General features: G+C 42.0%; 2 protein-coding genes across 5 annotated transcripts; one reads left to right on the top strand and one right to left on the bottom strand.

Moving 5' to 3' along the window:
- Positions 1 to 1036: 1036 nt before the first annotated feature.
- Positions 1037 to 3516, top strand: LOC123443449 (peroxidase 9-like). Its single transcript, XM_045119821.1, has 4 exons — positions 1037 to 1576; positions 1780 to 1971; positions 2348 to 2513; positions 2928 to 3516. Exons 1-4 carry the CDS (start codon positions 1256 to 1258, stop codon positions 3347 to 3349), a joined length of 1101 nt encoding a protein of 366 aa, XP_044975756.1. The 5' UTR covers positions 1037 to 1255; the 3' UTR covers positions 3350 to 3516.
- LOC123443448 lies at positions 3452 to 26292 on the bottom strand. 4 transcript variants are annotated; one of them, XM_045119818.1, is made up of 18 exons: positions 25995 to 26247; positions 25720 to 25823; positions 24963 to 25066; positions 24827 to 24865; positions 24646 to 24708; positions 23473 to 23547; positions 11901 to 11966; positions 11741 to 11783; positions 11383 to 11431; positions 8985 to 9078; positions 8860 to 8912; positions 7862 to 7946; positions 6926 to 7028; positions 6758 to 6850; positions 6074 to 6140; positions 4227 to 4293; positions 4075 to 4128; positions 3452 to 3810 (listed from the first exon to the last, which is right to left on the bottom strand). In XM_045119818.1, exons 2-18 carry the CDS (start codon positions 25778 to 25780, stop codon positions 3676 to 3678), a joined length of 1251 nt encoding a protein of 416 aa, XP_044975753.1. In that variant the 5' UTR covers positions 25781 to 25823; positions 25995 to 26247; the 3' UTR covers positions 3452 to 3675. The 4 variants fall into 4 exon arrangements, with proteins under 4 accessions (XP_044975753.1, XP_044975752.1, XP_044975751.1 ...); XM_045119817.1 differs by having other exon boundaries at positions 25720 to 25810; positions 25995 to 26246; XM_045119816.1 differs by having other exon boundaries at positions 25720 to 25807; positions 25995 to 26246.
- Positions 26293 to 27062: the final 770 nt, after the last annotated feature.

Below are 27062 nucleotides of genomic sequence, written 5' to 3'. Positions count from 1 at the left end.
ACAACTATAAATATTCGGGTAACCTGGGTGACGATAACAAGGTTAGCTAGTACGTACCCTTATTGTGATCAGCTGGATGAGTTTGGTCATGCATGGTCAAACAGGATGAAGCTGGACCCCGCAATAAAAAAAAAAGAATGAAGCTGCCAAGCTGGATTGTTGCTCTTAGAGCAAGTACAATAGTAGAGCCGGCTGCCGGCTGTAAGCTCATGTCATATCACCTATAGCCCATCTTATAGCTAACATGTATAATAGTTGGTTAGAAGAGTGTACTATTTATTTATTATATGACCCATCTTTCATTCTCACAAAGTGTCTAGAAGCACGTGCTAGAGCTGGCTCTTCACGAAGAGCCCGCTTCCCTTCTCTCTCCTCTTCTCTCTCATCCATCTCAGCAAAAATATAGTATTTTAATCCTTACAGCCTGCTGACTATATCTTATTGTACTTGCTCTAAACAAAAATATACTACTTTATTCCTTATAGCCAGTTGACTCAGTTCTATTGTACTTACTCTTAACTCTCCGAAGAAGCCGCCGTCGGAAGCAGCCAGCCAGCCAGTGAGTGTAACTAGAATTTCCGGCGCGCCCTTTAATGCCGGACAGTCGGACACGGCTTCTACCCCATCACCATGTCGAGTCGACGTAGCATCACGTCAACACAAGTCCAGGCCTTATACCTAACCTGAAGTCCTAGCTGAGGTGACATGCACATGATAACGTTAACAATTTACTCCTCCTTTGGCATATACAGTAGTAGTACTGTCATGCAATGCAATTCAATGTCTCCTCAAAATATGTCTGCCTGCTTCTCGAAATTACTTGATGCGCTTCTCCTTCCACTTGTCCCATCGACAAAGGATCATTCGGAGCAGGTGCAGCTGATACCATCACTTTCTGTTCCCAACAAAAGCAAGAGCAAAACCTCACCCTGAAAGAGAGTACACACTACTAACAGGGCTTTTGCAACGCCATTATGCTGCCCATGCACCAAGCATATCCATGCTATATGATACTAAAAGAATTGCCGTCGCCCTTCATTCGGAACCAAACCAATCATAGGATAAAAAGTAGGCAAGGGTTTATGGCATGAGATAGTGGAAAGTGATGAAGGGACTAAACGAAAGTTATCTCTAGAGAGATCAGGTACACCTGAAGCACATACATGCATGCAGGTCGAGTGGAGTGGATGGAAATGGAATGATGCATGCCGTCGAACTTGAATCATCACATTAGTAGTACTCCTACTTCTATAAAATGGAAGCGGTGTGCAAGAACCAAATCACAGCAGCATTTGCATCAAAGCTCATGGATTCATCCAAGAGATGCCTTGGCGCGATCTTCGTTGCCTCTTTCTACTTCTCAGCCTCTCTTGCCTTCTTCCCTGCTCACCATGAGGGTGAGAGTGCCCATCCAGTTGAGCACGGTCCAAAGTTAGGCCTTTCTCCAGGTTTCTACAGGTCCACATGCCCGCGAGCTGATGAGATTGTAGTATCCGTCCTGAAGAAGGCGATTGCCAAGGAACCGCGCATCGCCGCGTCCCTTCTCAGGCTTCTTTTCCATGACTGCTTTGTTCAGGTAATAATTATTATTGTTACTAAGCACAATTCAAATGCAAATCAACTAGTAAACAACATTCCTACAGCCACAAAAGTTCATCATAAGTTTGAAAATTTTGCATTTTTTTGATAAACCAGAACACCGTGATTTCAGCTACTGCAACCAGTCATGGTTAGTTCAGCTATTGTAGATAAGAAGAAAATATTTTCGTCCAATTTCAGGGGTGCGATGCATCAGTTCTGCTGGATGACAGCAAGGCAGTTGCAAGCGAGAAAAACGCTCTTCCCAACAAGAATTCTATCAGAGGATTCGAAGTCATAGATAAGATCAAAGCTGCACTTGAAGAAGCATGTCCACACACAGTCTCTTGTGCTGATACTATTGCCCTAGCTGCCAGAGGTTCAACTGTATTGGTAAGTGTATCTGCTTTTTCCATGCCATATAAACCTGTGCTCACTTTCTAAAAGACTAATATAAACCTGTGCTGGGCTGCTTATGTAGTGGTGGGAAACAAAGAATTTCTCAAAGGAACTACTTTACGTTATCGTGTTTAAGAGGAATAGAGGACTGAAAACTACTGATGTATAGTGGGGGGAAACAGAGAATTTCTCAAAAGAACTACTTTATGTTATCGTATTTAAGAGGAACAGAAGACTGAAAACTACTGATGTATAGTGGGGGGGAACAGAGAATTTCTCAAAGGAACTACTTTATGTCACCGTATTTAAGAGGAAAAGAAGACTAAAACTTGATTTCCTCAATTAAATGTATGTGGTTGTGATATGACAGAGTGGTGGGCCATACTGGGAGCTCCCTCTAGGAAGGAGGGATTCGAAGACAGCATATATGAAGCTAGCAAATAAGAACCTACCTCCACCCAATGCAACACTGCATCGTCTTGTAAAATTCTTCGGACGGCAAAGACTGGATAAAACAGACCTTGTGGCACTATCAGGTATGTCACCTTTTCAATGCTCAAAGTACACATTTGAGGTAATGTAACAAAACAAAATATTTGTTAGGAAAGTCAAATGACCTAGAAATGGCCAGTTGTACGCTGGCTTAGTGTCATAAGCTTAAGCTTGACAAAACAGTAGGAAAAACATGCAGTGGATAAACAAAAGGGCATGAAGTTGTAAGTAATGTATCTGCTGGAAAGAGATGACCGGAACAGCATAAAAGCAATAAAACGCTTCAGATCATCATAATCATCTATATTATGTGTTCAGTTAGATCATCATTGTAGGCCTTGAAACCAGCATTGCAATTTCAAATTTAATACCACAAATATAGTTGTTACCGCTGGCCAAGTACCACGTCACCATATTCTCCTATCAATGACACCTTCCATTTTACTGCATTCCAACAGGTAGCCACACTATCGGAATGGCCAGATGTGTTAGTTTCAAACAACGGCTCTACAATCAGCATAGAGATAACAAACCGGACATGACACTGGAGAAAAGGTTCTATCACAAACTGGCATCAGTCTGCCCACGCACTGGAGGTGATAACAACATCACCCCGCTAGATTTTGCCAGCCCTCCGAAATTTGACAACAGCTATTACAAGTTGATAGTGGAGGGAAGAGGACTTCTTAACTCAGATCAGGTTCTGTGGACCGGAAAGGACCCGGAAATAGCACACCTGGTCAAAAGTTATGCAGAAAATGAGTCCTTGTTCTTTGAACACTACGTGAACTCGATAATCAAGATGGGGAACACGAATCCCCTCTTGGGTTCTGACGGAGAAATCCGTATGAACTGCCGCAGGGTTAATCATGTCCGCTAGTCATCAAGTTCCATGGGTTTCTTTGCTTGTGATTTGCACGGTTTGTCATTTAAATGTCATCCTGCTAATGTTCGGTGACATAGTTTGAAATGTGACCTCAGATTGATGAATGAAATGTAATTTTATTCCTTTCAATGAAAGATATCTCATCTTCTTTTGCTCTGAAACATTTGGTTTCTTTCGATGGAAGATGCAAAGAAGAAAACTCGAAAAGCTGATTTCAGATGCAGTTACATACATACGAGAAAACGATATTAAATAAAGCCCAAGTTAAATGAGTACAAAGTGCAAACCTACAAGACAAATTCCACAAAACTAAGCATGACTCATATTGTCCCATATCTTCCATCATTTGTCCTCTGTGCTGCTGGTGTGGTAGCAGAAGTGTTCTCCCACGATACTTGGCTTGCATGATTTCCACTAGGATCACCTGCTCGCAGGTAGCCTCTTGGTCTTCCAACCTGATGAATGATTATTAGGTTATAAAGTACTCCCTCCGTTCACAAATATAAGATGTTCCAACCATTTTGTGAATCGGATGTATATAGACACGTTTTAGTGTGTTTGTTCACTCATTTCAGTCCGGACGTAGTCCACATTGAAATATCCAAAACATCTTATATTTGTGAACGGAGGGATCAGTAGGTAAGTACTATAAACTAGCAGGATCGTCAATGATTTGGTCAGGACATAACGAGGCTTAGAATTCAAATTGAAGTACTTACAGCATCCAGAAAGGCAGACACTGTAGTCATCCCAGGCAATGCATGTAAACCATCCTGAAATTGGTTCAGAGGTGCCATGTTTTCAAGAGAACTTCCAATATGGCAATGCTCAATAGCCAAACAAAAAGTTTAACGAAGTTCAAAAATAAAACCTGATGCTCCACACGAGTTTTGTAGATGAATCCTCCACAACAAAGTAGGCTCGAAAAGACGATGAATCTGCACACAAACAGCACAAAAGTCAGTACTGTAAACACACAATGAGAAGCAACACAAAGACATGCAACAGCTCAGATGGAGCCGATGACGTGATGCTGTTTTGCCATGCTGAGATGGACGAGGTGCTCGCGGTGAAGGGCATCCTAGGTATCTTCGAGGCCGCGTCGGGCTTGCGGGTAAACTATGGCAAGAGCTCGGCCACGACCCTACACGGCGAAGAGGAGAGCGATGCCCTGATAGAGGCATTGGGCTGCCAGGCGGCGACCCTGCCCATCACCTACCTGGGCATACCGCTCACCACCCGACGACCCACGCCAGCTCAGATGCAGCCGCTAGTCGATGCTGTGGCTGGCCGCCTCCCGACATGGAAAGCATGGCTCATGAACAAAGCTGGGAGGTTGGCATTGGTCAGATCGGTCCTCAGCGCGATCCCAATCCACCAGATGCTCACCCTGACACCACCGAAGAAGACCCTGAAACAACTAGAGAAGATACAGCGCGGCTTCCTCTGGGCTGGCCGTGCGGCTGCTCAGGGAGGGCACTGTCATGTTAACTGGCGCACGGTCAGCCGGCCTCTCGCTCTGGGAGGGCTGGGCATCCGAGATCTGGAGCGGACTGGGCTAGCACTTAGGCTGCGGTGGCTCTAGCTATCTAAGACGGACGCCGACAGGGCCTGGAAAGGTATGGACCTGCAGTTCTCCAGTGAGGAGCTCGGCCTCTTCTATGCCTCCACCTTCATGGTCCTAGGCGATGGCCGCACGGCGCTGTTCTGGGAAGACAGATGGCTGCATGGGCAGTCGATCCGCGAGCTAGCTCCCATGCTGTACCGATGCATTCCCAAGAACAGGAGGAGGGTGCGGACGGTGGCGGATGGCCTCGCCGGCAACGCGTGGGCTCGAGACATCCGCGGTGTAGTGGGGCTGCAAGAGATTGGCCAATACTTGACGACATGGCAGCGCGTCACGCACACCGCCTTGTCCGCCGAGCCAGACAGGCTCGTTTGGAAATGGACTGCTAATGGAGACTACTCGGCGCGATCATGCTATCAGGCCACCTTCCACGGATCCCTCGCTTGCCACTCCTGGAAGCTAATCTGGAAGGGATGGGCTCCGCCGAAGGTCAAGTTTTTCCACTGGCTGGTGAGCCTAGACCGATGCTGGACCGCAGACAGACTCGCCCGCCGCGGCCTACCTCACCACACTCGATGCCTGCTTTGCGATCAGGAGCCAGAGACCATTCACCACCTGCTACTGGCATGCCCCTTCTCGCGGCAAGCCTGGCATGAGGCTCTTTCCTGGCTGCGCCTACCAGCCCCCGCACCGGAGCAGGATATCTCCATTCAGGACTGGTGGATCAGGGCGAGAGATGCAACACCACCATCACTCCGCAAGGCGCTGAGGTCCACCACACTGCTAGTCCCATGGATGATCTGGAAACATAGGAATGCGTGTGTATTTGATCATGCCACTCCGTCGCTCCCCGAGCTCGCGGAGGGGATCAAAGATGAGATGAGATGTTGGGCTAGAGCTGGGGACAAGGGGCTTAGGGTAGTTTTGCCCCCATCCTGGGATGTACACTGAATTGCGTGTAATCTGTTGTAACCGTCTCCTCTGAGACTGACTTTCTACCTTTTCAATACAAAGAAACGCACTCTCTGCGTTTTCTCGAAAAAAAGACATGCAACAACAACAACACAGGAATGATGGTAATAATATAAGAAAAATCATTATATAACTGACGTTACCATGAACAAACTATTTAAAGTTCAAGAAACACATACATGCAAGAAACAATTCCGAATGTTGCCCACCCTCTCATAGAATCACTCCCTCTTTCTTGTGTGTAACCTACACAGACAACAGATATTACCAAAACAAGACTAGGCCGAAATTTACAGGCCCACAAAAACTGACCAAAAACATTATATATCACATGTATAAAAGCACAAGAATGATAAATTATGAAAACAGTGAAACTGCTCTGAAATATGGATATTTTCCTTATATAAGAACACATGCAGTAGCTACTCATATGTTCCTAATAATTTAAATTACCACATGTACCATCAACATGTCATTGTGTTGTATCATACTCCCGATTTACAATATTCACAACTTTACAAGTAAATTAACGACAACACAGGAACTTTTTGTCACAAACAAAATAACATTAGCCGTGGAACATTTTTGAAACTCTGAGTCGAGATTGCAACATGTTTATCCATTCCACAAGTTAAATCATCAGATGCTTATGCTATGTATCTTTTGAATTCTTTTCCCACGGTATCCAAAATTAAACCTATGGAATCTTTGCAAGTGTGAAGTTATCTCAACTGAGATTTGCATAAGAACCATCTTTTGCATTATTTCTAGCACATCAATCAAGATCTAGTGAAGCTCCTGTAACAATTCCCAATACATGGAAATCTATATGCACAGCTGGTGATTGTCTGAATAGAACCAACCACATTCTTTGGTAAGTGTGAATTCGATTGGATCATAGCCCGCCACTGGGATTGAAACATTCACCACATATGGATTACTTCGAATGATTTCACCTACAAAATATGTGAACTCATTTGTTAAATAGGTACAAAAAGACATCAGTATGCGGAGACAGAAAAATCACTAACATATCCAATTCACATTCAGAACTGTTGGAGACAGGGCAGTAGGCACGGCACCATTGGCCCCTGATCCCGTAAGCATAACATCTAGCCCTTTCATCGGGTTAACCTGTGTAGTGGAAGAAGCAAAAGGAAATTATATGCAGAGTTCTACACACAAGGTATACAACAGGAATATGGTTAGCACCAATGGTGATAGCTACTGGTTTCAATGAAATGCTCTCATTTGTTTAGTTAGCACTAATGATTGTGGTGGTGATGTGACCCGACTAGACGGCGAGTCATTCGTAGGCCCAATCTTTCACGGTACACAAAAATCAGCGACAAACACGACGAACAATTCTTGTAATAATCGACGTAAACGACGAAGTAGCAGATCGTCTCTTCGGATCAAGCGAATTGCAAGAAGACCAAAGAACAGAAACTTGCGTACGGAATCGATCGGATCAATCCCCACGCGTAGCAGCAACTAAACCTCTCAAGGATTAGGAAATAATCACAGCAATTTGGTGTACGAAAACCTGATACTTTTCTTGTATATTTTTCTCAACTCTAAAATCTCCGTCCTTGCCCATCATTTGTACAACTATGTCATGCTTAGATGTAGCGCCTACTAATCCATCTTCATCTTGGAAAATGCATGTAGCTTATTCAATACTAGGTGTAGACGTTGTTGTATCATCAGCGATCATCGTAGTGAAATTACACGCGGTCGTATCAAGTAGCCTATTAGTGTTACCTGATATTCTCAGCTTCCGGTTTCAACGACAATGTTTCATCCATTGACCAATACTGATAACAAAGTTAAGGAACACCGCTTACCCCAAAGAGAAACTAACTATATATGCAAAACCAACACAAACTAAGGTAAAATAAAGAAAATCATAAGTGCATAGAATGATAGAATGTATAGGTTTTACAGTCCCAGGTCTGTTTCCTTACCCTGAAGGTAGGTTTTCCAACAAGATCTGCAAGAGAAGACGTGGCGCTAAGATATAAAGACACGTGAATTTGCTCACTTGGAAAGCTGCACAGAAAGCAAACTGCAATAATTTATATGTATCCATATATGCAGTGGTGTAAATTATTATATCTATTATCAATGATAAAACGTATGCACTATCAAGGACTTCAGTGTCCAATGCACTCCTATGAGCTATTTATTGAAATTGTAATATCTGAACATTTTGTCGAATGCAAGTTACGGCAAAGTGCCACAGGGTGCTAGAATAGGATCCCAGGTAAAATCCGATACTGTCACCAAGTCAGCTTTTGAATCAGACCATGTGCATCAGAGATAGCTCCGGTTGCTAGACGCTACCCAATTCATATTTGATATATGTCAGGCTTCAGTTCTGTTAATACACCATGAAGTCTTGACCACATCTAGTAAATATTTCGGCTTTAGGCAGCATGTGGTAACATGTTTTACGGTATATACTCACGTTGAAATCACAAGCTGCTTAAAAATCCTTATTCACTATGATAAAGTAACCAAAGAGATCAACAAAAAAATGACATGGAAAGGATTCTTGAAAGATGAGCTAAGTACAAATAACATGTATCATAATGCAATTCGGTAGAAGCTTAGCTGACTTAGGATCTGTTTGAACCTTGTAGTTCTTCTTCCATCAGGCGGTAGGTGGTTACCGGTTTCCAAGCACGAATTCATAGTGTGTTTGAGGATAAGTCATAATAGTGGGTTCACACATTGCCTACAAATATAACCTTTAAGAAAGTACATCTTACGGAAACCACGGTAGAACCAAGTGCACCTAGCCAGTGAACCTTATAAACAATTCATTTTTCACATGAAAGTAGTTAAACTTCCTAGCTTCCATTTAATAAGGCTTATTTGTATAAGCTGAAACTTTAAACTATGCCCCAAAAATGCACTGATCTCATTAAACTTGGAAGGATATTTCGATATGATCTCTTACCTAAACCCATGATGAAGTCGTTCGAATCCCAGTTGAGTCAATCCATCGTAAACCTAGAGGAACCAAGCTGAGATGTAACATCAACTTAATCGCTTATTAATACCCAAAGAAAGAACTAGCTTTACCACTTCTGATGACCGGGGGTGGAAGCCCACAATGAAACCCTTAAAAACTCTTGGACCTCTTTTAGGACAATGAATGGCTAGCTCAACAACCGCCCTGGACAAAAAGGGAACATGTTTAGCTGCAGAGTACGCAAGAAAAATAATGTTGTAAGCACACGACAGCAGGCAACAGATCAGCGAAAATAAGCAGTACAGGCAACAGTCCCATGCATCTGCCGCAGATTTCGGTGTCAAGTGCTGATAGTCATCGTCGTGCAGGAATGTTAATGTATATGTCTAACCTCGCTATGATGCTTACATTTGAAAGCCAAAACATTTTAGATTCAAAATAGATAATAGACTGGTGGTTTCTGCATTTTTATATATTTTCTGCACCAAAGTTGTTTTCTTCATACTTTCAGAATATTTACCAGTGTGCATACTAAGAAAATATACCCATTCCTCTTTCCCCTGAAATGATGTGCTATGTTTAACTCAAATTTATTCCTCACATTTGTACAAGGTGCAAGAAATCATCATGAGCATGTTGACTGTGGTCAGCTGATCTACATACTAACATGGACGAAAAACTAGAGTTTACAGTAAGACATTTAACTACAAGTGAACAGCTCTGTTTTGTAGCAAACATACAGAAACTAGGAAAGAAGTTGCAGCTTCTTCACTTTTTGACATCAATAGAAAGAAATCAATTAGTCCCTCCGATCCAAAGTGCCGTGATTTTTTTCAAAACTACGACACTTATTTTGGATTGGAGGGAGTAACTATTAAAAAAAATACTACAAATAAAAGTCGTCATGATTGTTAGGAAAGCAACTTATCTTTATTGAAGGCCCAAGGGGCCTATATATATTACACAAGACTTGAGGTGCAAGGAAAGTAAACATAGACTAATAAGGACTCCTAGACTAATACTAATAGACTAATGAGGACTCCTAGACTAATACTAATACTTCCTAACACCCCCCCTCAAATGCAAAGCGTATGCAATAGCATTGCATTTGAAGAAGTGTAATACTGAAGAAAAAAAAATGATAATCCAAATCCGCGTCTTGAGAGTGTCGTCGTAGCATGAAGAGTCTTCAAAACTTGTCGAGTCGCCGAAGGAGATAACAAAGAGATGGCACATCAGAGGTAGACACCGCATCACTTGAAGATACAAGATAAGTATCAAGAGAAGATGGGTTGTCAAAAGAAGATGTCACATCAAGAGAATAAAGCATTGTGCAGAAAATCATAGTCCACGACAACCGTCGGCGAAGGAAGCTCCGCGGATAAGGCACGATGGACGTAGATCGGCAATGCAAAAGAAGTCCAGAAAATCCTATAGAAAACAACAAGGGCAAATAGGCCACAAAAGTTGCATAGAAAGGATCAGGACCGGAGAAAGGCTCACGGACTAAGTTATGGTGGACTCGCATGGCATGAGAAAACACAAAATATCAACGGATTTGGTGGACGCAGCGGAAAATAAAGAGAACTAAAAAAACTAGGAACAACTGGGACATAAGCACCACGTAGTAGCAGGAAACATCACCACGTATAGGAGGAAGCAGCTAGCAGCAGCACGTATAGGAGGAAGCAGCTAGCAGCAACACGTAGCAGCAGAATTATTTTTTTTAGGAATCAGCAGTAGCAAGCCGGATCCAATCGAGATCAGGACGGGATTGGGGCGGCGGCTGGCGGTTGCTGCAACAGGAGGCAGATCCGAGTCGGATCGTGAGAAGTAGCCGAGCCTCGATCTGGTGCGGTGGCTGCAGGGAAGACAGCTCCTTCCGATGGGAACCTGGAGCTGCTTCGATCCAGTCCAGGGGAGACAGCTCCTCCCGATGAGAGCCTGGAGCTGCTTCGATCCGGTGCAGGGAGACAGCTCCTCCCGATGGGACCCTGGAGACCCTGTCCCGCGACTGGATCGGGAGGAAATCGATTTGGCGGACGGGAAGCAGCCGCCTCGATCTGGCTGTGGAGAGGAAGCCGCCTCGATCTTGGTCGGGAGGGAGCCGCTCGAGGCATGGGAGGGAACCGCCTCGATCTGGCGAGCGACGGGAGAAACGCGGAGGGAGCCGCCTCGATCGGCCTCGATCTGGCGAGCGACGGGAGAAAACAGCGGCGCTCGGGATCCCGTCGAGAGTAGAAGGAGATCGGCAGCAGCTACTAGACGAACAGCGGCTGCGTGGAGAAGATCGGAGCACGAGTTGCGCGTGCGAAAGAAAAACCTAAGGCTCTAATACCATGTTAGGAAAGCAACTTATCTTTATTGAAGGCCCAAGGGGCCTATATATATTACACAAGACTTGAGGTGCAAGGAAAGTAAACATAGACTAATAAGGATTCCTAGACTAATACTAATAGACTAATGAGGACTCCTAGACTAATACTAATACTTCCTAACAATGATTACCTGCAAATCCTTTCATCATAGGATACGCTGCAAATGCATCCATGTTCATCTGCAAACTTATCAATGTTAATTTTTCTTTCACAAAAAGGCATGCACCCAAAAAGAAGCAACACATTGGTCAAACACAACTTGGTACAAGTTTGCAGAAACTCAGATTCAGTTACCATAACATGACCAAGAATGGTGATTTATGCCATAAGACTTCCCTAAGTGCACACATAATCATACAAAAATATATGTGTAACCAAGGAGCTTTAACAACAAATCGGATGCTACTTTTACTTTAAGCAGATTGCCAATATTTGGTGGAAGGTTATTAACAAAATAATGTAGACAGAAAACAGAAAAGGCAGCTGACCTTTGCATACTTTAGTTGAGCATCGTCCACATATAATGTTGACCTGAAATATCAAATATGCTCATTGATGCTAGTCCAGATATCAAAATGAAACTTCACCCAAAAAAAAAACTATATATTAGTGAAAGCAGCAAAGTATCTCATCGAAGTTAGAACAAACCTGTGCAGTACGGCCCATCTCTTCAAATGTAGTTTCACATTTCGCTAAATCACCATTGTGAAATCTCTGAAATAATGTGAGATGTTAAGGAATACTGAAGGCTGAGAACCTATTACGAGAAAAGATGTCAGAGCAACTATGCAAAGAGCAAAAATGCTTTAACCATATTCTGTTTAGTCGTTGTTTATTAAGAAAGCTAGGAAGTACTCTGCTGGAAATGTTTGCACTGATGAACCTCACAATGAATTGAGTCAATTGACAAATCCTATATGTGGAGTATTTTTGGTCTAGACAGACTACATCCAGTTCAAAACATTAGCTTGAAGATGAGTTTATACACTGGACTTCAAGACTCTAGTGTAAACCTTTAAATTTGTTCCTTTCAATGTAGAAAGGAACACACCAACTCGACAAATAACTGGTGGAAAACTTGAGACTGTAAATCATCACTCCTTATGACCATTTATGTTCCATTCAAGATACCGAAACCCGGTAACCAGTACCTTGCTCACGTTATACTCCCTCCATTTCAGTTTGTTAGAGCATATATCTCCATATGTGGTTTTGGTAATTGATGAAAAAATTCCTATGGACTAATGGTTGCCTTAAGTTACATTTATAGGATTTGTCCATAGGCACTTCTTGAAGTCCATCTGTTGGGTTCAAGGAGTTTATATGATGACCAAGATGGTATTCAAGGTATTATCCAAAGTATGGTCATAGAGACACATGGTTGATCAATCAAGATGATCAACACACAAAGCGTACAAGATGTACCGAGAGGGATCAAGTGATCCCATGGTATGTTAAGCATTGTCCATTACGTGTTTGTATACTAACCCATGGTCTTCGTGAGAGTTCTATGTGGGGTTAGGTGTGTTTCCATGGGCTTGCGTTAAAGGGAAGATCTCATACAACCCATGAAGTATGACGTCAAGTTGTGATCGTCATCAAGATTGCGATGTGCAAGTTCAAGTGGATCAACATGAAGATATCATGCTTGAAGCTTGTCGTCCATTGTGGTGGCAATGGGCTTGTGAAGATATGTTGACGAGTGGCTGACCCATAGTGAGTATTGGGGAGCAATCAACTAGTCTTCATCAAGCCAACGCAATCAAGAAAGGTGGTCCATCTTGAGGAAGCCAAGATCATCATCATCTAGCTCAAGAGGACGAGGTGCAAGGTATAGGTTTGCCCTTGATAGGTTTTCTGTTTAGGATAGATTGTTATACTATCAAGGGGGGCTCTCAAGTGAGTAGCTTGATCGTATCGTTCGTTGAGAGCTCAAACCATTTGCATCCTTGCATCATACTTCTTGGTTCTTGTTTGGTGTTTCTCTTTGTGCGTTTTAGAGCTTATGGTCATCTTCGTGACAAGCTCGAGTTCATCGAAAACGGAGTCCATATGCATCTACTATGATGTTTTCGATGTTGGAGTTTTTGCCGGTTCTTCATTCATAGAGGACTCACATATCTATATCATTGGCATTTTCATATCTGCATGGTCTTAAGATTTCCAGTCGTTGTTTAGATAGCTCTTGTCGTCCTGAATCCAACAAGCTTGGGTTTGCTCGATTCGAAGCTCGTATGCGAAAGTTATGGCTGTTTCAGTGGCGAGCGGTAGTACCGCTGGACCTAGCGGTAGTACCGCTAGAGTTGGCGGTAGTATCGCTGGCCCTAGCGGTAGTACCGCTAGAGCTGGCGGTAGTACCGCTGTCCCAGCGGTAGTACCGCCCCTGGCCAGCGGTAGTACCGCTCCAAGTTTTTAGTACCGTCATCTTTGCGGTTGTACTGCGTCGGACATTTTTGCGAAGACTTTCTTGGCGGTGGTTGGCCCGGTGGTATCTTTGCGCTACCATGGGCTCAGCGGTAGTACCGCTGCAGCCAGCGGTAGTACCGCTGCAGAGCCAGCGGTAGTACCGCCGGAGGGTCAGCGGTAGTACCGCTGGGCTCGGGCTGTAAGTGGGGGTAATGGTCTGATTCCTTCCCCCACTATATAAAGGGGGTCTTCTTCCCCCTTGGCCTTATCTATCCGTTGAGCTCTTGTTCTACCTCCATTGTTGACATTCTTAGAGCTTGCTAACTCTCAATCCCTCCAATGATTCTTACTTGTTCTTGAGGGAAAAGAGAGAGGAGATCTAGATCCACATCTCCACCAATCACTTTCTCCTCTATGTGAGGGGAACCCCTTGGATCTAGATCTTGGAGTTCTTTGTGAGCTCCTTGTTCTTCCTCTCATATTTCTCCATAGCTTTTGTTGTTGTGGAGGGACTTGACCACTTCGTGTGTTCTTGCCATTGCATTAGTTGCATCGGTTTGAGTTTTCCACGGTGATACGTGGAAGTGAGAAGTTGAGAAGGTTACTACCTTTGGTACTTAGTACCCTAGATATTGTTCTTCGTGGATGCTTTGGCATCCTAAAAGCTTGGTGGTGTCTCGGAGCTCAATCATTGTGGTGTGAAGCTCCGGGCAAGCGTCGGGGCCTCCAATTAGGTTGTGGAGATAGCCCCGAGCAATTTGTACGGGTACCGGTAACCGCCCCAAGGGTTGCCACGTGTACGGGTTCGGTGACCGCCCCCAAGGTTTGCCATTTGTACGGGTTCGGTGACCGTCCTCAAGGGTCCCTTAGTGGAATCACGGCATCTTGCATTGTGCGAGGGCGTGAGGAGATTACGGTGGCCTTAGTGGCATCTTGGGGAGCATTGTGCCTCCACACCGCTCTAACGGAGATTAGCATCCGCAAGGGTGTGAACTTCGGGATACATCATCGTCTCCCCGTGCCTCGGTTATCTCTTACCCGAACCCTTTACTTATGCACTTTACTTTGTGATAGACATATTGTTTATTGTAATATATCTTGCTATCATTTAGTTGTTTATCTTGCTTAGCATAAGTTGTTGGTGCACATAGGTGAGCCTAGTTGTTTGTAGGTTTTGTGCTTGACCTATTAAACGTTAGTTTTATTCCGCATTTGTTCAAGCCTAAACCTTAATTGTTTTAAAGCGCCTATTCACCCCCCGCCCCCTCTAGGCGACATCCACGTCCTTTCAATTGGTATCAGAGCCAGGTTTCTCTTTATTAGGTTTAACCACCTAGAGAGTAAGGATGTCGACTAGGGGTTTAGGATTCACTGACACTCTTAGTTTCGATGGCACAAATTTTGATGTTTGGGTAATTCGCATGCTTAATCACTTTCGGGTCTTGGACCCAAATTTAGAGCGAATTGTAGATATGGGTTTTTCTCCTCCAAAGGATTCCCAAAACATATCTTTAGAGGATGAGAAAAACTCCTATCTCAATGCTAAGCTTCTAATGTGCTTTTTGATGCTTTGAGCAATGTAGTTATATTTCAACTCATGCCATTCCGGGATGCTCATGAGTTGTGGACAAAGCTTCAAGATAAATATGGTGTGTCCAAGATTTGTAGGGATGATTGTTCTCCCTCCACCTCCGGTCGTGTGGTCTTCTCAACTTCATCTACTTCACCTACATGTGGATTGCCACAAGGTAATGATATGGTGAGTAGTGGTGACCATTGCAATAATGAAAGTGGGTTTATTGTTGATGATCCTTCATCACTATATTATTGCAATGCTTCATCTTTGGGCGTTAACACTTCGAGCACTCTAAATGTTTCACATGCTTGTGTTGCTAGTCCGTGCATATCATATAAAAACTGCGTGTCTAAATCTCATGATGATATGCCTCCTATATCTTGTTGCCATGATAAAAATGTATATATTTCCTCGAGTTGTTGTGCTAACAATGTAGAGGAAATTCATCACTCCATGGAACAAGATGTGGCCTTGAATGATGCTTCAAGGGATCCTACATCATCATCTATTACGACTCACTTTTGCCTTATGGCTAAGGCTTCAAAGGTATCTCCTACTTTGAATTCCAATATATCTCATGATGATGATGTTGATAATAATGGGGATGAGGATAATGATAAAGAGAATGATAATATTGCATCCTTAAAAATTAAGGGTGAAATGATTTTTAAATCTCTTTATAAGAATAAACTTGCTTGTTCCAACTTCTTGAAAATCATGTCTATTGCCACTGAGGGCAAGAAATACATTGAGGAGTTGGAAGCTCATCTTGAGGAGCATGAGGCCACCATTGAGACAATGGAAGGTCATGAGCGTGATCACGCTAATGAGATCGCAGAGCTATCTCAAGCTCTTGATAATGAACAAACCACCAAGGAATCTCTTGAGGAAACCTTTGCTCTAGAATTATCTAGATTAAAGGGATCCTATGATAGAGCTCTCGAGGTGGTTAATGATTTTAGAACTAAAAATGATAAGCTTTAAGTTGCACATGCTAAACTCCTTGAGGACTATGAGCACCTCGAAAATGGCTCAAGTGCTATTAAGAGCTCGCTCATCGAACTCACCGAGTCTCATGCTCAACTTGAAGCTTCATATGCTAAAGAGCTTGCCAAGGTGCCTTCTCCTCTTATTGCTAATGATGATGCTTGTGCTACTAACTCTACTTCTTGTGAAGCATCCATTTTAAAGGAGAATGTTGAGCTAAGGGCTCAACTAGAGTTGCTATCTAGCAATTATGGGAAATTGGAAGAAAGTCATGTAATGGTCACAAGCTCTCATGATGATCTTCTAGCATCCCATATTGTGCTAAAATTAGCTCATGAGGCTATTACTACCAAGGTAACATCGAGTGAGCCTCATATGGACATTAGCACTATTTCTAGTCAAAAAGCTATATTGCCATGTGTTAGTCCTTGTAATTCATCTACTCATAATGTTGCTACATCTTGTGATGAATTACTCTCCATGTCTTGTTGCTCTAACAATGAAGCTTATACTTCCTCTAGTACTTGTGTTGATACTAACCATGTAGAGGAAATCAAAGAGCTCAAGGCCCAAGTCACTTCCTTGAAGAAAGACTTGGAAAAGAGTCATGAAGGGATGTCCACACTCAACAATGTCTTGTGTGGACAAAAATCCCCGAATGATAAAAATGGACTTGGATTCAACTCCAACAAGAAGAAGAAGTCCAAAAGCTTCAAGAAGAAGGGCCAAGAACAAGTCAAGAATTTGGCCAAGATTATTTGCTTCAAGTGCAAAATTGAAGGGCACCATGTTAGATCTTGCCCACTAAAGAAGAAGCCCCAAAGTCACAAGCAACAAGGGAAGATGCCACAAGTCCACTCACATACTCAACTACAAGTTGAAGAAAGGCCCCTTCCCAAGAAGACCCAATCCAACACTCCTCATGTTGAGAAATCAATAAGGAAGAAATTAAAGGGTAGATGTTGCTACTTATGTCGTCAGAAGGGTCACTTCGCTTCTTCTTGCACGAGAGGTAATTTATCCAACCCAATCATTATTGATGATATCTATTCTCTTGGGAAGGATAAGGTTGGCAATGTGTTTGCCAAGTTTGTTGGTACTCAAAGTGGTGTCAAGAAATGTACCATTTGGGTTGCCAAGCCTATTGTGACTAACCTCTTAGGACCCAACGTGATTGGGGACCAACAAGCTCAAACTTGATCAATAGGTGAATATGGAGGACATTAGAAACTTGGATACATAATGAAGAATTAAGGGGTCTTCATCATTCATATTTTTTCAAGCCAAGTCATTTGGATTATCGAGTTTCTATCTTATATCCAATGTGCCTCCTTACGGTAACTTGTAGTTAAACTGTTTATATTGTTAGTTGCTTGCCCCTTTGCATGTTGTGATTTTGTACCTTGCATGTGTTTGTACATGTTATGCTTCCAACTTGCTTATGTTAAATAACCAAATATGTGTATGTTGGTTTGCATATCATGTACATGTGAGTCTTGTATTGAGCAGTCTTGTATTGAGCCTTATTGCATCTTGTTTGTATCTTTGTTGGCTCTTGTGAGAAATTAATGTATTATCCCATTGTGGGGAAGTGATGTGCTTTGCACACCTCACAATCCTATAAATGTGTTTACATGGCGAATACCACTTAGTATTGATATTTTAAGATTATCTATTTTCTATGTGGTATGTCTTACTCATGAAAAATTCAAATTCTATATAGTCCATTAATTATCTCTTGTTGGCTTTAATTTGCCACTTGGTAATATTGTTGGATTATCACATTATGGGGGAGTAATATGCTATGTGCATATTACAAGCCTAGAGAATGTGTACATTTGAGGTATTGCCACTTAGTGTTGATATTGTAAATGATCTTGTTCCTAAGTGGCATGATAGCTCTACAAGTGTCATTTGTTGGCGTTTTATGGGTAAAGATGACGTTGGATATATTGACGATCTACCAATGAGTATTATTTCCAAAATACTTCTTGTCCTTGACAATTGGTATTCCCATCATGTGCTAGAAGTTGCTAATCGTCTTTACATTCGGTTTTGTGTTTCATTTGTCTTCCTTGCCTCTTGTGGATCTATTTTAAACATGTCTAGTGTTTTTATAGATATAGAGAAAGTGATGATCCCGTCTTGTGCATTTTGTATTTAAATGCAAATTCTATATAATGCACATCCCTTGGGGGAGCTATCCTATTCTCTTTAGAACACCCTCTTTATTCACCCATCATAAAATCTTTTGATCCCCATCAAGTGTGTGTTGATGAGAGACAAGTCTTGCTCTTTATGATAATTTGTGCCATCATGAAAATTTGTCGAGGGTTTGGTTTATTGGAACCTAGCTCTCTTGTCGAAATTAGATACCTCGTGTTTGTTTTCCTTCAATTGGTATCTTGTTTCCTTTTATTTGGCATGTGTCAATGGATATCTCATTCCTTGTTGTATATTTTAATTGATATCCCTCAAGTGATAGTTTTTCATTTGCTATCTTATTATCACTTGATACCTTGTCTTTTGGTATCTTATCAACTATATGTTGATTGGATTCTTGAAAGCCTTGAGCATGCATATTTACTATATATATTTCCTTTGGCATGTTTTCTTTCTTTGACCCAATATATAGGGGAAACTCCACCTTGTCATAAAATGGCTAACGTGTGCATGAAATTCAAATTCATATCTATATGCACATATGTATGTGGAGTTTGTCCTATGTATTGTTGGTTTTCTAACTCTTTGGTCCCAATGAGTTTGGGCACCATTTTGTTTGTTTTGTTGTTCCAGGAACAATTCGAGATGCATTGGATGCTCGGCTCACCTATAAGAAAGGTGTTGAGACCATGTGATTATTGGAGCCAAGTTAGGATGATCAAAGAACAACTATCTACTCCATCAATCCAATGTTGTCTCGGTAACAAGTATCTACTTCATGCATTCTTTTCTTGCAAAGGCCCCTGTCTTTTCTTTGCAGGGTGCATCATAGCATGAATCTCTTGATTCGTTCTTGTAGTACTTGTTTCCTTTCTCAAAGCATCTTAACGATGATGTCTTATTACTAGTTGGGATGTCTTTAATGTTCGTATGTTGGAAGTTCATATTGTACAATAAGAAAATATTAGGCCATGTGCTATGCTTCCAAGCAAAAGATCTTATTGATATATTTATGACTTCCTTTTGGATATCTAGTTTGTTCCTTCTTGTAACCATTTCGTGTGTACATTCTTCTTTGTGAATATATATCATCATGATTGTCTTCTACTTAGAATCTTTTACACATGAGAGAAGTTACATCTCTAATTGATATCCTCTTTTCTTTTACGTCCACCGTTGCATTTCCTTTTTCAGTTTTTGGTGGCTTCGTGAAAGGATTTGTCTTGAGTGCGTATCTTATTTTCCTACATCTTGATGCACTCTTTAGCCGTGAAGATTATTTTTCCTCATGCCTGTCTTGATGAGGGTTTTGCCATTTCGATTGGTATCCCTCCTCTCTTGACAAGGTTATTATTTCCTATCTTCACCATGGGTTGTCACAAGCGTTGGTTCTTATTTTGTTTATTAGTAAGCTTGTGAATCCATTTTCTAGTATGTGTGTGTGGGAATGATATGTCTTGCACTTTGTGTCTCATTTCATCAAGACTATGTTGATGAGTAATGTTCATCCTTATCTTAGTCTTCTCAAGTGCCTTGCCATGACTCACACACATTATTTTGGTTGAGCCTAATCTTAAGTTGCTTCTTTTACATGTTGCTCAACCACTTGTTTTGTGCAAGAGATTTGCTTATTGTCTCATCTTTCTTCTTGCACCCGTTGTGTGTTTTTATTAATTTTGGAGGAGCAACGATCCTATTTTGTGCACTTGTATCATATACAAAAATCTCTTATTAGTGCACAAATCATGGGGAGCTTCTCTAGTTTTGATAAAACACTCCGTTGCTTTTATCATAATATCTTTTATTCATGTGGTTCGAAGGACCATATGATTGTTTGTTCCATCCGATATCTTTTGATTGCTTGCCTCTATTTTGGTATATGTCCTTGTGGCATACGATTCTTTTATGTGCAATCTTTGGGTCCTCAATATAGTCAATTTTGGCAATCGATACCAATGGGGGAGAAGTTTAGAGAGTTTACTTTGGATATGTTTAAAGGGATTTGCTTTTATTGCGTAAGCATTTACATCTTGCACGCATGCATTATTGTTTTGTATGTGTGCGGTTGGTTATGTTTATTTCCTTATATAAATTCTCTTGAAGTAGTTGTCATCAATTACCAAAATGGAGAAGATTGTTAGAGCATATATCTCCATATGTGGTTTTGGTAATTGATGAAAAAATTCCTATGGACTAATGGTTGCCTTAAGTTACATTTATAGGATTTGTCCATAGGCACTTCTTGAAGTCCATCTGTTGGGTTCAAGGAGTTTATATGATGACCAAGATGATATTCAAGGTATTATCCAAAGTATGGTCATAGAGACACATGGTTGATCAAGATCTCAGACAAAGAGTAAATCAAGATGATCAACACACAAAGCGTACAAGATGTACCGAGAGGGATCAAGTGATCCCATGGTATGTTAAGTATTGTCCATTACGTGTTTGTGTACTAACCCATGGTTTTCGTGAGAGTTCTATGTGGGGTTAGGTGTGTTTCCATGGGCTTGCGTCAAAGGGAAGATCTCATACAACCCATGAAGTATGACGTCAAGTTGTGATCGTCATCAAGATTGCGATGTGCAAGTTCAAGTGGATCAACATGAAGATATCATGCTTGAAGCTTGCCGTCCATTGTGGTGGCAATGGGCTTGTGAAGATATGCTGACGAGTGGCTGACCCATAGTGAGTATGGGGGAGCAATCAACTAGTCTTCATCAAGCCAACGCAATCAAGAAAGGTGGTCCATCTTGAGGAAGCCAAGATCATCATCATCTAGCTCAAGAGGACGAGGTGCAAGGTATAGGTTTGCCCTTGATAGGTTTTCTGTTTAGGATAGATTGTTATACTATCAAGGGGGGCTCTCAAGTGAGTAGCTTGATCGTATCGTTCGTTGAGAGCTCAAACCATTTGCATCCTTGCATCATACTTCTTGGTTCTTGTTTGGTGTTTCTCTTTGTGAGTTTTAGAGCTTATGGTCATCTTCGTGACAAGCTCGAGTTCATCGAAAACGGAGTCCATATGCATCTACTATGATGTTTTCGATGTTGGAGTTTTTGCCGGTTCTTCATTCATAGAGGACTCACATATCTATATCATTGGCATTTTCATATCTGCATGGTCTTAAGATTTCCAGTCGCTGTTTGGATAGCTCTTGTCGTCCTGAATCCAACAAGCTTGGGTTTGCTCGATTCGAAGCTCGTATGCGAAAGTTATGGCTGTCTCAGTGACGAGCGGTAGTACCGCTGGACCTAGCGGTAGTACCGCTAGAGTTGGCGGTAGTATCTTTGCGCTACCATGGGCTCAGCGGTAGTACCGCTGCAGCCAGCGGTAGTACCGCTGCAGAGCCAGCGGTAGTACCGCCGGAGGGTCAGCGGTAGTACCGCTGGGCTCGGGCTGTAAGTGGGGGTAATGGTCTGATTCCTTCCCCCACTATATAAAGGGGGTCTTCTTCCCCCTTGGCCTTATCTATCCGTTGAGCTCTTGTTCTACCTCCATTGTTGACATTCTTAGAGCTTGCTAACTCTCAATCCCTCCAATGATTCTTACTTGTTCTTGAGGGAAAAGAGAGAGGAGATCTAGATCCACATCTCCACCAATCACTTTCTCCTCTATGTGAGGGGAACCCCTTGGATCTAGATCTTGGAGTTCTTTGTGAGCTCCTTGTTCTTCCTCTCATATTTCTTCATAGCTTTTGTTGTTGTGGAGGGATTTGAGTGTGAGGGACTTGACCACTTCGTGTGTTCTTGCCATTGCATTAGTTGCATCGGTTTGAGTTCTCCACGGTGATACGTGGAAGTGAGAAGTTGAGAAGGTTACTACCTTTGGTACTTAGTACCCTAAAAGCTTGGTGGTGTCTCGGAGCTCAATCATTGTGGTGTGAAGCTCCGGGCAAGCGTCGGGGCCTCCAATTAGGTTGTGGAGATAGCCCCGTGCAATTTGTACGGGTACCGGTAACCGCCCAAGGGTTGCCACGTGTACGGGTTCGGTGACCGCCCCCAAGGTTTGTCATTTGTACGGGTTCGGTGACCGTCCTCAAGGGTCCCTTAGTGGAATCACGGCATCTTGCATTGTGCGAGGGCGTGAGGAGATTACGGTGGCCTTAGTGGCATCTTGGGGAGCATTGTGCCTCCACACCGCTCTAACGGAGATTAGCATCCGCAAGGGTGTGAACTTCGGGATACATCATCGTCTCCCCGTGCCTCGGTTATCTCTTACCCGAACCCTTTACTTATGCACTTTACTTTGTGATAGACATATTGTTTATTGTAATATATCTTGCTATCACTTAGTTGTTTATCTTGCTTAGCATAAGTTGTTGGTGCACATAGGTGAGCCTAGTTGTTTGTAGGTTTTGTGCTTGACCTATTAAACGTTAATTTTATTCCGCATCTGTTCAAGCCTAAACCTTAATTATTTTAAAGCGCCTATTCACCCCCCCCCTCTAGGCGACATCCACGTCCTTTCACAGTTTATAACTCCGGCACGTGTATCTAGATCGTCAATTTGACCAACTTAATGATAATCATATATTACAAAAAATATATCATTAAAAAATTTAGATGTTCTATTTTTTAATGGTATAATTTTTATATTAAACAATAGATCTTATATAAGTTAAATTGACGATCTAGGTACACGTGCGTGCCTTATAAACTGTGACGGAGGTAGTAGTAATTATACAATGTAATCGACCTTATACTCGATTTCCAGTAACCTAGGAGAGTACCTAGTACTGTTAGACGATCTAGTAGGCATAATTAGTGTTTTTGTGCTTTCTTACCCTTCCCTTACCTTCTATCCGTATGTTAGCGTGACAACAGAAAGGTGGATAATGCGACCTATGTAACCGTGTGGAATGGACTACTAGTATGTTAGAATGTTATTAACTTATTACATGCAGTATGATATAGTTAGACATCACCGGCTTTTGGCTAATACCTCCCAATCTAGCCAGATAGGTTACTCATTCTAGGAAAATCACAGAACTTTGAGGATGTAACCCCGTCTTGAACTATGTGGCAATGACACATCACAGGCACTATCTTATTGTATGCAAAGTTAATATTATTCTGCAAGTGTTACCTGGATGTAGTCAATCGGCTTTGAACCAGTCTGAAAAGAGCGATGATTGATAAAGCGGCCAAAATCAATGAAACCCTGGGAGAGAAGAATTTTTTAGATTGACCAAGATAAAAGCATTAGATAATACATATACTGTTGCATGGGGGGTTTCCTGCATATTTCCCACCTGGGTGTCGACATATATTTTCCTATTGGCCTCATTTAATACAATTTGTCTTATTAAAATAATCAAATAACAAAATCAATTTGTGCTGCCTACACTGAACAAAAAATTTTACATATAATAAGCATACTTAACAGTAAGCTAAACGAGAAAGCACAGATGAGCAGATAAATGATGACTGACATAGTTGAACCTGAAAGATGAAGATGTTGGAATTAAGAGGGCACGTTTTAGACTGCTGCTCACCTACATACGCTTATGCTTCTACCTGTACTATATTTCTATACTTTTGCACTCTTACCTGTGGGTACATACAATTATATAATGCTAATTCCTTTCTCTATGAAAGTGTGGTTCACTATAAATAACTGTTAAAACGTACTAAATGAAGCATGTATTTGAAAATTTCAATGGATCACATGGACATTTTATAATGGTTTATATTCTTTAAATGAACATACTGCAGTGTATCTTCTCTACAGACTAGGAACGCATATTGTACTATTGGCACCTTAGAACATTGGTACAACTGTCGTGCCTGCACACTGGTGTGGAAATGTTTAGATAATGTTAACCCATTTCCTATAACATAATGTTGATAGAGACAAAACTATGGCGGAATCATTTTATGCTTTGCCTGTGTGACAGTGTGAAGTCTCCTGACAAACTGAAACTTCACCGGGCAGTTTCTAGCATTTTGTGTTACTAAGTGATTCCAGATTGGTTTAGATGGAGTCGTTGAAATGAATAAGACAGTTTCGCCATGTAAGGAACTCCCCGTCCCCACCCTGTTTGTATATTTGCCATCTCGGTATATTTTCAATTTCATTAATGGTGATGTATGTCGATACTGCATTCAGATAGGGTCCAATCAAACAAGCATGCAAGCAGGATGTCATGCTACTCCATCACCTTTAATTAATGAATGGAAAATTTGACCATCAAGAACTTAAAACAAGATGAACAAAACAGTATAGATCATTAATTAAAAAAAATGACATAATTCATACCGCCTGAGACCTTCTCTGCACATCTTTGCATAACTGGACGACCAAGTCAGAAGTTACCGAGCCCTGATAATGACAATGTAGTGTGAGTACAACTGGATATACTTCTGGTGAAACGGGGTATATGCAAGTAGAGACTATATGGTTTTTCAGAATAGTTTATGATGAATGTATGATAAATTACCTCCTCATTGTATTCAAAATTCTTCCCGGCCAGATATGTCTAGCAACAGCTTAGGAGATAATGATATGAAAGAAATTGATGTAGTTTCTACTTTCTAAGTAAGTACGCGTAATGAGTAGTGGGGTTGTAAGGATACAAAGTCAACAAGGTGGCTATCACTGTCGAAGGTATAACAGTGAGAACTTGGAACAGCAACAATAGCAGTGGCTGGTGTATGGATGTACACAAACGCCAACAGTGCTGCAGCGAGTAATGGAAACTTTAAGGACATGCTTAATAATACCTAGTGTAGGAATCCAAATGAATTCATAAACATAACTGTGTTGATTTATCATACTGAATACACGAGTAGACAGGACTTTTATAGTATAAGAATCATATTTCTCTGCCAGTATGAACGTGGAAACAAGAGAGCAGAGGATCCTGGCAGTTGACATTTACAGTATCGAACTAAATTCACTACTATAAATTATAACAAGAATTGGCATATACTACAGTAACAGAAACCTGCTATAGAAGAAGTAATAGCAATGTGGGACTTCAGAAGTTTGTTCATCACTGAATGGGCGGGCAAGTGATCCAAGAAAGCTTTTCAGTTTCCATTGCATAATAGATGCTCAGAACACCAGATGCAAAATATTAACTCAAGAAATACTGTTTCCCTTTAACCAGAGATACGATATGACAAAAGTCGTGAATACCAATCCATATTTTGTTTGGACGCCAACTGAACTCATGCTTTACGCCAAATCAAAGTATCTCTTATCTAGTATAACTATAAGATGGTATTAATAAAATCCCAAGGATGGTATTCTGATGATCAAAACACGGACCAGGGGAATAACTTGCTTGGTTAGTGCTTTTCGAAACTCAATGGGCAGAAAACAAATTACCTACTATGACGAACGGATGAAAGGCGGGGCAGGAAGCAAAGGTGTTCCGTCTGACCAACATGCTTATTCAGGTCTCAACAACGACGCCCTGCTAGAAACGCATGCTACAATTATATTTAATCAGACGTGGTAACATGGCGATTTTGGGCAGCTAAACCCCAAATTTATGGGGAAATGAGGCTTGTGCTACAACAATCCAAGCGAACCCGCGTGCATCTGGGCGCACGAGAGGAGACAGTCAATCCAAGCAAGCCAGGTTAGGGCATTTTCCGTACCAGTAAAAGGAACGTGCAGGCTGGATGTTGTATCCCCTCCTGCCCGCTCCACTCCAGAGGGGAACGGGCGAAAGCCTTGGAGGTCAGGTGCGGCGGTGGAGGTGTCTTCTCCAACGGCGGGGCGGGGCGGGGCGGCGATGAGGGCGAGGTCGGCGGCGCTTGTCCTCCTCTTCTCGGCAGCGGGGGAACCGAGAGTGGAGTGTGGGGAGTGTAAATCCAATCGTTTAACGCCCGTATCTGAAGAATTACGCAAATGCGCTGGCTGGCTGACTGATTATCCCGATGATCCCAAACCAAACCCATTATGTTAGGACAGTTGGATGGTCCCGTGAAAAAAAGAGTGATACGTGCGACGTCATTGTTAGGCGAGATGTTAAGGCATATTTATCTCTAAGGCCTTGTTTGGTACTATTGTTTTTAAAGAGATTGGTAGGGATAATCCCTATGGAATTGGGTGAAATCCCAACCTTCACTCAATCCCTTCAAATCCTCATTTATCCCCAATACACTAGGTAGGGGTAGTGTATTGGTTATTGAGAAAAAGGCACTATAAGTTGGAGATTTGAGGGGAAATGCGGGGATGAAACATGTCAAATACACTAGAATCAAATGGTGTTATGGTATGTGTGAGGATTGAGGGGTTTGACTGGGATAATCCCCACAAATTCCCTAAAATACACTAGTACCAAACAAGGCCTAAGTGATTTTGATGATTGATGTCAGTACCTTAACGGATTAATCGTGTGCATTGAGCATTTTAGATAATACTCCCTCCGTCCCAAAATAAGTGTCGTAAAATTTGTATTAAGTTAGTACAAATTTTATACTAGATCAACGACACTTATTTTAGGACGGAGAGAGTACCGCTCTAGTCCTAGCGATAGTACCGCTCGGGCTTGCGGTAGTACCGCTCGGGGCAGCGATAGTACCCTTGAGCGGTAGTACCGCTCTGCTTGTGCAGTAAGTGGGGGTAACGGTTGGAATTGTTCCCCCACTATATGAAGGGTTCTTCCACTCCGTGAACCCTACCTTTGACCATCCAAGACTCCATTGTTGCCTCCCTAAGCT

This window comes from Hordeum vulgare, chromosome 3H (genome assembly GCF_904849725.1).
Source record: "Hordeum vulgare subsp. vulgare chromosome 3H, MorexV3_pseudomolecules_assembly, whole genome shotgun sequence".
NCBI lineage: Eukaryota > Viridiplantae > Streptophyta > Magnoliopsida > Poales > Poaceae > Hordeum > Hordeum vulgare.
The sequence above is the reverse complement of the archived record's forward strand: the minus strand, read 5'-3'. Positions and strand labels throughout refer to the sequence as shown.

Excerpts from the sequence above, each read along its gene's own strand:
- LOC123443449 (XM_045119821.1), top strand. The coding sequence starts at position 1,256 with ATGGAAGCGGTGTGCAAGAACCAAATCACAGCAGCATTTGCATCAAAG. Across the intron at positions 1,577-1,779 it reads TCCATGACTGCTTTGTTCAG|GGGTGCGATGCATCAGTTCT; the intron begins GTAATAATTATT and ends GTCCAATTTCAG. Across the intron at positions 2,514-2,927 it reads AGACCTTGTGGCACTATCAG|GTAGCCACACTATCGGAATG; the intron begins GTATGTCACCTT and ends GCATTCCAACAG.
- LOC123443448 (XM_045119818.1), bottom strand. The coding sequence starts at position 25,780 with ATGTTGGTCAGACGGAACACCTTTGCTTCCTGCCCCGCCTTTCATCCG. Across the intron at positions 11,967-23,472 it reads AGCCGATTGACTACATCCAG|AGATTTCACAATGGTGATTT; the intron begins GTAACACTTGCA and ends ACATTATTTCAG. Across the intron at positions 4,129-4,226 it reads AAACTCGTGTGGAGCATCAG|GATGGTTTACATGCATTGCC; the intron begins GTTTTATTTTTG and ends AACCAATTTCAG.